Source organism: Simochromis diagramma, unplaced genomic scaffold (assembly GCF_900408965.1).
Source record: "Simochromis diagramma unplaced genomic scaffold, fSimDia1.1 OVJJ01000618.1, whole genome shotgun sequence".
NCBI classification, from domain to species: Eukaryota; Metazoa; Chordata; class Actinopteri; order Cichliformes; family Cichlidae; genus Simochromis; species Simochromis diagramma.
Window position 1 is genome coordinate 477703 of NW_024387423.1, and position 12131 is coordinate 489833.

Below are 12131 nucleotides of genomic sequence, written 5' to 3' on the forward strand. Positions count from 1 at the left end.
CAAAGACAAGTGGAAGCAGACAAAAACAACAAGCACGGATGCTACAAACTTTACCCGAGTCATTAGCACCTGATTCTCCTTATGGGGACCTGATATGTTTAATATGCTGCTGAGAATATAGCCCAGAAGAAGGGTATAGTATAGCTTTTATTTTGGAAAGAGCCATTTCTCTGTAATAAACTCTCTTTTCCAAAGATGAGGGATTTCTCGATCAGATAGATTTTTATTATTTTTTATTATTTTGTTGTTTCAGCAACATTACATTTAAAAACTGTACTTTTGAGGTAAAATATATATTTAGAACTTTAATAAATGACAAATTAAAAAGGCATGAACATGTTTTTGTATCGAAAGAATATGTCATTTTTTCAATAAAAACTCTGACACTGGCAGACTCACAAAAAGCACTGATTGCTGTTGTATCTTTTGAACTGAATTGAAATAATGGTGTTCTGGACTTTTCTGATTTGTTGTGTTCATGCTTTCACACAGAGTACTATACTCCTGTATAGGAGATGTCGTGCATGTGAGTGTTCATACTACATGTTTGCTTCTTTCTGCTGGAAGGATGGCGTTTAACTTATTGTTTGTAATCTGCTCTTTAATTCAGTTTTGTTGGCTCTTCGGGTTAAACAAAGCCAGATTTCCTGTTGTTGCCTTTAAATATTTGTGCCTTTTGTTCTGTCTGCAATTTATCTGAAGTTAATTTTGTTTTGTCCATAGTTCTCTGCCTCTGAGTCTCTGCGTGATTTTTCACAAACAGATCAATAATCATACAGAGAGATTTTGTAATGAAGATTTTCACAAACAAGGAAAAGGGAGGCCATACATTATTATTATTACTTTTTTATTTTACAGTGCTGTGCCATACTAGATTTTTGTGATAATGCAGTGCAGACTTCTGTCAGGTTGGAAAGCCATTTGGTGATTCAAGCTTCCTGAATCAATAAGTCATAAGCAAAAAGCTTTAGAGACATCAATATTAGCCATTCTCTAGTGCTGCAAGAGCAGCAAAGGTCAACAAATCACCACACTAAAAAGAAAAAAAGAGAAAGAAAAACACAAAAACAACTTTTGGAACCTAAATCTTTCTAGTAGTTTAGTTTAATGTTTTTTATTCATCAGCCAAGAAATTCAATCTAATTCCAGTAGACCGACACTGCTGCAGCTATTGTGGACAAAAAAAGATGATATGTGTATAAAAGAAGATGTACGTTTTGAGCTCAAATCCAGCTCTTTATGAGCAAATCTACTCTTTGCTCTTAAAGAGCACTCTGCTAAACGCTCAATTTCTGAAAGTTTTGTTCTACTCTTTGCTCATAAAGAGCAAAGTTTGAAGCCTGAGCTTTGGGCTTAATTTAACTTCAATATTTCACACTATATTTATTATGAGCATGAACAATTTAACAGTATAGTAATGACATATTTATTGACAAAAACAATTTATTTTATAAATTCAAATTAAACCTTCAACCCAATAAAGTGTACAAAAAAGGAAGAATAACTACCATGTGAAAATGAATGTATATTAAAATGTAATTATATTAATTAAATACAGCAAGTTGTAAGACTTTGAGAAAATAAAAATAGTCCTGTAACACCTCTGAAAACTAACAAGTTTCTCTTTTATTTAGCTCTTTAATCTTCAGTCATGAGAAATAATATGTGACTTTAACATTCTATTTTCATTCAGCTCCAAGTCCAGGCTTCAGATATTTAAGAGAATTTTATGGAAGAGCTTAGTAATCCTAAGTGACAGACAAAGGGGAATTTCTATCAGAGCTGATTCATTCAGTATACTGGATAGCAGGCTAATTGAAAGCACGCTAATCTAATCAGACAGACATTGTAACAAAAATCTAACAAGCTTCCAGTGGACGTTTCTGTGCTGCTGATTTGAAAGCTGTTCAAATCAGAAACGTCACCAGGGAAATATGTTGCTGGATGTGTTTTATTTTTTCCTGGAACATTTCCTTACATCATTGTTTCTACCCGCTGTGAGCTAAAATGAGTTTCTCAATCGGCATGGTGTAATTTGTTGAACCTCACTGCTAGACTGAAGGACACGCACACAAAAAAAAATCTCATTTGCCTGCTTCTTCTCTGACATAATGTTTTATACTCACTCATCAATGCCCTCAACCAGCTTGAAGTTGAGGTTGTCTGTGGACTGTTGTGGTCTCCCTGCATTATCAATAAACACCAGTGTGGAGGGATCCGTCTTCCTCACCTGAGAATACACACAAACATACACAGTTAACATAGAGCCTACTGTTTGCTCACCAAGAAGGAAGTGTGCACCGATTGGAAGTGAGTAACATTAAACGTAATACAATATTAACAAGAATGAATAAAGCTGATAAACTACAGATCCTGGGTCGTTTGACACAGTGTTTTTTGTTTTCTTATATTTTGATGTTTACGGTTTATATTTAAGTCTCATTTAGTTATCTTAAGCTCATTTCTATTTTGCCTAGGTTCTGTCTATTAGTCCCCCTAGTGTCTTCACCCCCTTGTGTTTAATGCGTTTCAGTATTGTTTTTGTCTGCCATCTCCCCCTTGCTTGCACGTATTCCCCTTGTGAACCATTCCTTTTCCTCCCAGCCATCATGGTCTGTTTGTGCTTAGTTATGTCCATGTCTCATCTCCAGTTCCCTTCTTCCTCTGTGTCCGTGTGTCTTAGGTCGTGTCCAAATTAATGGGCTGTTTTCTCCTGAGGACGCATTTGAAGGCAGATTACATCACAGTGACGCAACGAAGGCTGTCCAAATTTGTAGACTCCTCCGAATGCAGCCGACAAATGTGTCCTCTTTTTCCCCGAATTTGAAGGATGGGTCGGGTGTGTCCTTCGTGGCCCACCATATCCCAGAATTCATAGCGCGGCCCAGCCAGTTCCAGTTTCCAACAATGGTGGCCGCTACTAAGTTTTTAATATTACTCTTATTACTCTTTCTGGGTCACAAAATAAACATATTTTCAGGCGAGAATGCAGCTGTGTAAACTTCAAATATCTGCTCGGTTTATCAAGATACCACATATTTGCAAAAGTGCTCCGACGTTTTCGGAAACGTCTGTTATCCACCAGCTCGATAGCTAGCTGGGAGCTCGAGGGTCACTAGAGCCGGCGAGAACGTCAAACTCCCGGCGCATCATTTTCAGATCACTGCGGTCTTTTGCTACTCAGGTTAAACGTGATATAAAAGTCACTTAGATAACCTAAAAATGTTATTGTTTGGCTTTTTTCAGTGTTTTATTTGTTTGTGAGTAAATCGGTTTGGCTGAGATATATGTCCTGTTATATTTTAGATAGCAAGGAGCAGACAGCTGAGTTTATTAAACTCCACCGAGACAGCGGTGACGCAAATCTGATGGCTAGACTGTCCAATTTCACAGCTGTTTACTTCCGGCCTACCTGACCTTCTGAGGACCCAGCCCACGTAGACCGTGAAGGACGGGTCCTCAGGAGGATGCAGCCCATGAATGTGGACACAACCTTAGTCTATCATGTGCGCCATGTCTGCCTCCCGTTATGTTTCCTGTTTTATTTTGAAATGCTCTGGTGTTCTGTGCTCAGTGTGTTTAGTTTCACTTCCCCTGTGTCGTCATTATGTTAAGTAAAACCATTGCTTCCCCATGTGTTTCCACGTCACCATATCACCTCCTGTGTGTATTTAGTCTCTGAGTTTTCATTCATTCCTTGTCCAGTCTGGGGGGATTTCATGTATTCATGTCAAGCCTTCATGGTCCAGGTATTTCATGCCAGGTTTTAATGTTCATGTTCCAGGTTTTTTTTTGTTAGCGTTAGATCACACAGTTTTGGTTATAGTTTAGTTTCACCCTTACCCTTTTGTTTTGTACTGTTTCAGCACTGTCAGTGTCAGCACTTGGGTCCTCACTCCACACAGTCTGCTTCACCCAGATTGTGACAACAGATTCATATAATTTTGTGCAGTTTCTTTACAAAGGGGATAAAATACATTATGTGTGTCCCTAAATAAAAAAGATAAGTGAAACCACAGTTCACCTTTAACAGTTTCTTTAAATAGTGTGTCACCATTACACAGATTGAAAGACACACGACAGTCCACTTGGACCGTGTCAAACTGCATTCTAAGCATTTCAGTATTTCATTCTCACATTAACCCAAGTGGCTTTTTCAGACATGAACTCTTCGCTTCATAAACAAAACATTTAACGACCTCCCCTGTACCCTTAGCAAATTAGTATGGCAGTGAAACAGCCAAACAATGAGAACTGATATTTTCTATTAAGACAGACTCTACTGTTAGAAAATACTAGAAACTGGGTGGGGTCTTGGATGTTGTATCAACAATCTGGATAAATCAATTCAGTTAAGCTGGGCATACACTGTGCAATTTTTTTCAGTCGCGTTATTCAGCCCCTGCTCGAACTGTACGATTGACTCACAGGGGTTAGAATTTCATAGGTGATGATGCAGGGTCTCACACTATACGGCCCGATACTCTGATGCGACCTGAGTGCTCACACTGTGCGTCCATAACATGAAGGTTATAACAGAAAATCTGTCGCTCGCTCTCCCTTTCTCTCCCTCTCTGTTTTTCACTCACACAGACACGCCACCATCAACTTTGCTAAATTGCTAATGAAAAACATTGATCAGGCAGCTGTGATTGAGCAGCAATGTAAATCCAATTATTTTCACGGTTGTTGTGGTCATGAAAATTTTGTGAGGCCACATCGAAAAGGCTCAGATGAGCTTGCCAAAGTTCTACAAGTTGTGCCTCCATCGCTTGTGTCCAGATCATACGCTGCACCGCTGTGCTGCTCCGTCTTTTCACTTTCATTTCTGTGTTTGCGTGTGCGCAGTGTGAGAGTCTGCGGTGACACCCTCACGACGGCCGACAGGATTTCAAACAGGTTTGATTTTCTTACGACCAAGTGATCGATGATCGGGAGCTGGTCATGAGGTGTTAATCGCTTCTCGTTACCCCACGTATACTACACGATGCACAACACACGATGAAGGCCAAACTCGGGCCGATCACCAAAACGGTCGCACGACTGAAAAATCGGCCCAAAATGAGCAAAAAAAAAAAAAAAAAAAAAAAAATCACACAGTGTATGCCCAGCATTAGAGAACATTATTTGATGGAATACTTTATAATAATGAAAACCTTTTCTGGATAAATCAATGTGCGAGTCAATCAATGTGGGTGTGGAAAAGACAATACATTGTTTATTATCCTATCCTGATCCGTCCACATGATAATGAAATTAGCTACTGTGCCACCTGTGTGGGTTGCTTGTGATTTGCTACATGCCATATAAACTTGCCAGCATTTATCAAAGCCAATATTACACATTGTAACATTCAGATAATAAAATACACTTTAGATTTGTGTGAGTCCCATTAGTAGCTGCATTTTGGCGATTACAGTGGGATGCAAAAGTTTGGACAACCTTGTTAATAGTCATTATTTTCCTGTATAAATCGTTGGTTGTTACAATAAAAAATGTCAGTTAAATATATTTAACTGACATTTTTTATTGTAACAACCAACTCAACCAAATCACAAGCTGATGTAAAACCCCGGCTGGTTCCAGGCGTGGCATAAAAATCAATGCCAAACCAAATATGTCAACTCAATTTTTTGGTTACAAGAAAAATTTTCTGAACATGTAATTGCTAGTATTTTACTGTTAACCTCACATGCACATAATTTAGTGACAAAGAAAATTAAAGTTGCCAAAGCTGTTATCTAAACATGCAAATCTTAGTAAAGCTCACCACAACAACAGGAAAAAGTTGAGAAAACCCAAAAAGCTACTGAATGATGTTGATTGACATATTTTTAGGTTTGTCATTTTTTTCTTCTTTTTTAATAGCGCATCACTCACTGTAAAAACTCGTCTGCCTCACTGTGCTGTTTTGGGAGTCTCCTCTTCCCCCTGATGCTTCAAAGTAAATTAAGTCTGCTTTGTTTATCAAAATACCTCTATCATTAAGGACCAGAAATATGTGGGACAGGGGAACTCATTAAGGAGTTACGGGACAGAGCCAAAACATCATAGCTTTGAGCCATCCAAGGCCGTTGCTTGTCCTCACAACATCTCTGACTTTCAAATAAATGATACAGATGCTGTGGCTGATACACAGCATCTGTGTCAGCCACAAGAGCTGCAGAGTAAGATGATTAGTTTGACTGTCAATTCAAATACTCTCCTCCATAAAATGCACATTCCAATAAAGCTAGCCACAGAATAACAGTGTCCATGCATTTCAGTTACAAAATAGAACGTTTGCTTTTCAGTGGCAAAATAAGGTTTTGCAGTGGTGCAGAATGATCATAATATGGATTTAACTGTAGTCTAGCATCTTTTACTAGGTAATATTATGGTATATTTAGAGTATAGAAATAGTGCTTGAATGTGATGAAAACAACACATCTGAAAAAAGCCAGGACAGGGCCACATTCACCACTGTGTAGCTTCCCTCTTCGTCCATAAACATCTGGAAACTGAAAGAGAGCAGCTGCTAAACTTTTTGGAGAAGAATGTTGTTATTTTTGTCTGATATAGGACTCTAGCTCCTCAGCAATCTTGGGTCTTAACTAACTATATTTTTCAGCTCATGATATGCCAGAAGGTCTAAAGTACAGGCAGGCCAGGACCCAGACTCTCGTACTACAAAGCCATGCTCTTGTTATAGATGCACTGGCTGTGCCTTTCCAGATGACCAGGCTGCAGACACTAATGCACCCCCATATCAGCTTTGGAAATGATGATACAACCTGAATGGTAACTCTCCTTATTAGTTCAGAGGATGCAGCGCCCGTATTTTCCAAAAAGAAATTCAAATTTCAATTTGTCTAGTCACAGAACAGTTTTTCACTTTGCTTCGGTCCATTTTAGATGAGCTTTGGACCAGAGGAGACAGCCAGGGTTCTGGATCATGCTCACATACAGCTTCTTTTTTAACCTCCATTTGTGGATGGCACAGCAAAACGTGTTCACAGACAGTTATTTCTGAAATGTGTCTGAGCCCTGCTCTGATTTCCATGTCAGATTCATGTCTGTTTTTCATGCAGAGCCCTCAGAGCCCAAAGATCTCAGGCATCCAATATTAATATTTGGTGTCGTCCTTTGCGCTGAGTCATTGCTCCAGCCTCCCAGGATATTTTGATGATGAAATATCCAAAGTCTTTTTTATACCCATCACATTACTGACCAGCTGCCTATCTTACTGACTTATGTGCAAAATGTTCCTCCGGCTGATGTGTTCCTTTCATTAAATTCACAATGAGAAAATACTTCAAACATCTGATATATTTTTTATGTTCTATCATTGCATTCTTTCTTTACTGACATTTTATACAGTGTGCCAACTCTTTTGGCACTGGGTTTGCAGACTTCGTGAAAAACATTAATTTTATGATAAACATTCATGTCAGCAGTGTTACTTCAGTATCAGTGAGCCAAATTAAATTTCAACATCCGCTCAGTGTTTCACAATCAACTTCCACACTCCTGGAGAACGTAGCAGAGGGTCGGACTGTTGACACCGACACTCACGGTGAGTAGCTCACAGCAGCTAACAGGATAATGACAGCATGTGGCAGGATGAGGAAAAAGTCTGGGGCACCTTTCCCAAATATGAATGTAGTGAGTCTTCCTCATCACATTAAGGAAGATCATCAGTGGTTAATATCCAGGATAGCATCACCGGGAATTAAAGAATTTCAGAACAGAGCGTCAAAGTGATTGATCGTGGTGATAGCTCTCATTTAGCTTATGTGTGTGAAATCTCTGCAGTGAACATGGTCACTGTCAGGAGCACAGCGCACACCCGAGAAAGCTGAAACACAATCTGCCTTCTCCGGTCACACACATACACATCATCCCCACCTGGACATATGCATTGTGTACACTCTGCAGTCTGGAAATAAAGCCAGTGATGCTCTCACACAGTCATTAAACTACTGTACATATCTCCATTCTTAATCAGAGTCTTTATGGTTGATCATTGGTGCACGTTTACACATGGAACATCATTTTGGAATTAAGAATCCACTTAATTCCAAAATGATGGGGTTGGGGTGGCTGTAGCTCAGGAGGTAGAGCAGGTCACCAACTGATCGGAAGGTTGGTGGTTTGATCCCTGGCTTCTCCAGCCTGCATGTCAAGTATCCTTGGGCAAGATACTAACCCCAAGTTGCTCTCCGATGCATCCAAGGGAGTATGACTGTGTGTAAATGTCATTAGAAAGCACTCGGATTAGAGAAAGTGCTTGTGAGATTCGGTGTGATTGGGTGAATGTGGCATGTTGTATAGAGCGCTTTGAGTACTCCGGGAGAGTAGAAAAGCGCTATATAAGAATCAGTCCATTTACCATTTCAGCTTTTGTGCTCATGTTGATTTTTTTAGTATTGATCATACACAGGTAGCCTGACCATTCTCCCTCAGACTCCACAGGAAGAACAAGTGCACAATCCCGTGACCTGTAAAGAAAATGACATGCATGCTCCTGGTGTCTTGGCCCCTTTAAATGACGATTCCCTTGTTAGGTCATACCTGCAGATGTAGATTTCATCACCAGCGATTATCCCTGATAATGAAGGTCAAGTTGGCTTGACATAGAAGTTGGTGTTTGAGATGAAAGTGCAGTTGTGCACCTGTAATCTTAAAATATCAACAGTGCTGCCCAAGGGTTCATAAAAAAGGGAGACTGGCCAAATACAAACGTGGTATGTTTCACTTTTTTATGTCACAGAACTGTCTGACTGCAACTTGTATAAAAACAACATAAAACACAGACTAATTGAGAAAATAAGAAGCGAGGAGAGCATGACATTAAAATAGATTTACCTTATCTACATTATATAGTGGAGATATAAAGCATAAGCAGAAATTGTGTTTTCTGAAGTCTTTTTTCTTAAGTTCCATCCTCAAAACTGCCCCCTGTAACTGCTATTGTTTCCTATTGAAGGAATATTGGACAATATCCGGTTGATTTAGGGACACCATTCATTTTTATATTAATATTAAAAATGTGCAGCAACATTTAATATATCAAACTGTTTTTTTCCTCATCACTAAAGATATTCGGCACCCCTGAGAACATGCAGCCCAGAAACCCCTCCACTGCATCAGACGTACAAACAAACAGATGTTAGAAACAGACTGCTGTGTGTCACTCAAAGCGTGCAAAGATGTTCAGCTAACCCAGAGAAAGCACAAAAGCACACAACCCGACTGCTTGTACAAAAACAACACACCTGGACTAACTTGGACTGACGGGCCGTCGTGGTGTTTTTATTGTCTTTATATTGTTCAAGAGTCTAAATTTCTGTGGAGTTCCAATGTACCTAATGTTGCTTCTTTTGTGCTGCTAAGATGTGTCAAGACTCTCTCTGCAGAGCTTGTTTCCTGCAGGAAATGCTGTGAGCTTTTATCTATTCTTATAAACAATATGAAGCACATGCAGCATAATCAGCTCCAGCTCGGTAACATCTGCCAGGCTCTGAACTCATTTTCTGTCTGTGAATACACATACATCAACACTCGGAGAGTTTAATATCCACTCCTGCTGTATCATTTAAATATAGAACCATTGTCTTTCCACGGAAGAATGACAGCAACAAATTGTTGTGTAACGAAAACTGGGGAGCCAAGGTGGTTTTTATTCAGTACATTCCCACTGATATAATGAATAATGATCTGGCAACAACAGAAAACCGACACTTAAATATGTTTTTTTGATTAAATAACAATTTAGAATGGCAAGAGAAAAGCATTGTTTGCTATCACATCCATCAAACAGTGACCAGTAAAGTGGTCTGCTGACTGAAGATAACTGATTAATGTTTGCCTTGTAGTGTCTCGGGACATAAATTACTTTGATAATGGAACAAAGAGGAAACGTAAGGGTCTACTGTCTGCAGCAACTAGACAGGATGAAAAAGCATTAGGGCAGGCTGTGATACGTACCAGGATGTGAACCAGCAGCAGGTCTTTGGTGTTGGCACACTTTGCATAAAGCAGGTTCTCCACACAGAGTTCTGCGGGATCAGGTATGAATCCACAGCAGTACCTGTCCAGCCGGTCGTTTACCTGCAAAACAAAGAACATGCAATGATAATAATTGACCTAGAGGTTACTAACTGACCTCTGCTGCAGAGCCTTGATCTGTAAATTAGCAGAAAGTTAGCAATGCAAGAATTCTCAAACTGCTGTTATGCGGACATGCATCGGCAGAAAGTTTTCAGGGGCATTTGTTTGCCTTTCTGTTTGTCTGTCAACATGTTTGTGCAAAAGCTACCAGGTTGCACTTTGTGATACTCAGTAGAAAGGTCGAGTATATGCAAAGGAAGCACGTCTCTAAAATAGTTGCTCCAAGAGTGCCCCTCAGACTTAGTGCTGCAATAATGAAGCTTGGCTAAGACAGAAATACAAACAGTCGCACTAATATAGTTTTTTTTAGGATGAAAACTATATAGAATAATATTTAATATTTAAACATATTAAATATTGCAGTGATTCAAGACAAGTGATTTGTAGTTCAGGAATTAATACAAGGGCACTGTGTAATACATGCAAATTTCCACTTTGATCTTTTAATTGTAATTTATCAAATAAAATATGATTTAAACAAATACATATTTTTTTATGACACAGTAAATTAACACTGAGTGGAGGCTTTAGCTGTAGAATTATCAATATCAGATTTAATGTAACACAATTGAATGATTATTAATTGATAGTGAATAAAACTCTGCTAACAGTTATTTACTGGTTACAAACAATTGAAATTATAATGTTTACTAATTTGTTAAGAATTCTTTCTCAGTTCAATTTAGTTACAGCACCGGTATCGAACAACAGCTTTCTCAGGTCACTTTATACTGTAAGATATAGACCCTATGAGCAACATCTAGCAATGGTAGGGAGGAAGTAACCAGTAATAAAACCAAACCAGTACTAAAATCTTTATTAAAAGCCCAAAGCATTTGGTACCAGTGTTGGTCAAGTTACTTGAAAAAAGTAATCAGTAACTAATTACTGATTACTTCCCCAAAAAAGTAATCCCGTTACTTTACCGATTACTTATTTTCAAAAGTAATTAATTACTTAGTTACTTTTTAAAAACACGATTTACAACCTGAAGAGGTGATAAAGCGATAGATCTTTCAGCCCAATTCTACTTTTTCTACATAATCCATCATACAAAATGTAATCAAATGGAAAAGTCTCTTTTTAAAACTTGTTTTATTAGTTTTAATCTTTTAACTTTATGCATCAAGCAAAAATTTAATTGTATGCAACATTCTCTGACTGGAAGAAATTTGTTTAATATTCAAACCTATTTTCTGCACATTCCAGCACATAAAATATTTTTTTTGTGTGTTTACACTCAGTCTTTCAAATAGATGCAAGTAAAACACAGCAGAAAATAAATAAAATCAAAGACTCAGCGGTCCTGTTGCTCTATTTTCACCTGTAAAGCAGGAGTAGAGTACGCGGAGGTTTACCCTGGTGCAGGTGTGCCGCAGCGGTCAGTGGAAGAATCCGCGAGTTTCTCTGTGAGTTTCCCATTACGTCGTTGCGCACTCGGTGCTTGCTTGGAAGTTTAGGGGTTTTTTTGCTGTAAAAAGAAGTTTTCTTCCCACGCACCATGCTAATGGATGCTAATGTTTTTGTCACTTTTTATGGAATCAAACTCAAAGTAAGGTCAGTACTTCCACGCTTTAAACGCTGCACGCTCACACTCTCTCCCGCACTCGATATATTATCCATTGTTGATCTACACACAGCTGTTGTCACGAACGCCGCACTCGCTTACGTCACTGTCATGAGACATTCTCGCAAAATAAATCACGGTTTTAGTAACGCAGTAACGCAGCGTTCCTACGGGAAAGTAACGGTAATCTAATTACCGTTTTTGCAATAGTAATCCCTTACTTTACTCGTTACTTGAAAAAGTAATCGGATTACAGTAACGCGTTACAAGTAACGCGTTACTGCCCATCTCTGTTTGGTACTATGAGTACTATGGAGTAGATCTCTAAACAGTATGAGAGCAAAAAAAAATAGTTCAAAAAATAGTTCAAATAACGCATATAAAAGAAGAATCTCTGACTTCATTCTGCCCT

The 12131-nt window shown here is 38.7% G+C and overlaps 1 protein-coding gene across 3 annotated transcripts in view; it reads right to left on the reverse strand.

The window, feature by feature from the left end:
- Nucleotides 1–12131, reverse strand: part of gask1a (golgi associated kinase 1A) — an 80613-nt gene that overhangs the window by 5342 nt on the left and 63140 nt on the right. For all 3 annotated transcript variants that reach the window (XM_040013046.1, XM_040013044.1, XM_040013047.1), the window contains exons 4-5: nt 9970–10092; nt 2127–2230 (exon numbers count right to left, since the gene is read on the reverse strand). In XM_040013046.1, the coding sequence (XP_039868980.1) occupies nt 2127–2230; nt 9970–10092 (227 nt within the window). The remainder of the gene's footprint in view (nt 1–2126; nt 2231–9969; nt 10093–12131) is intronic.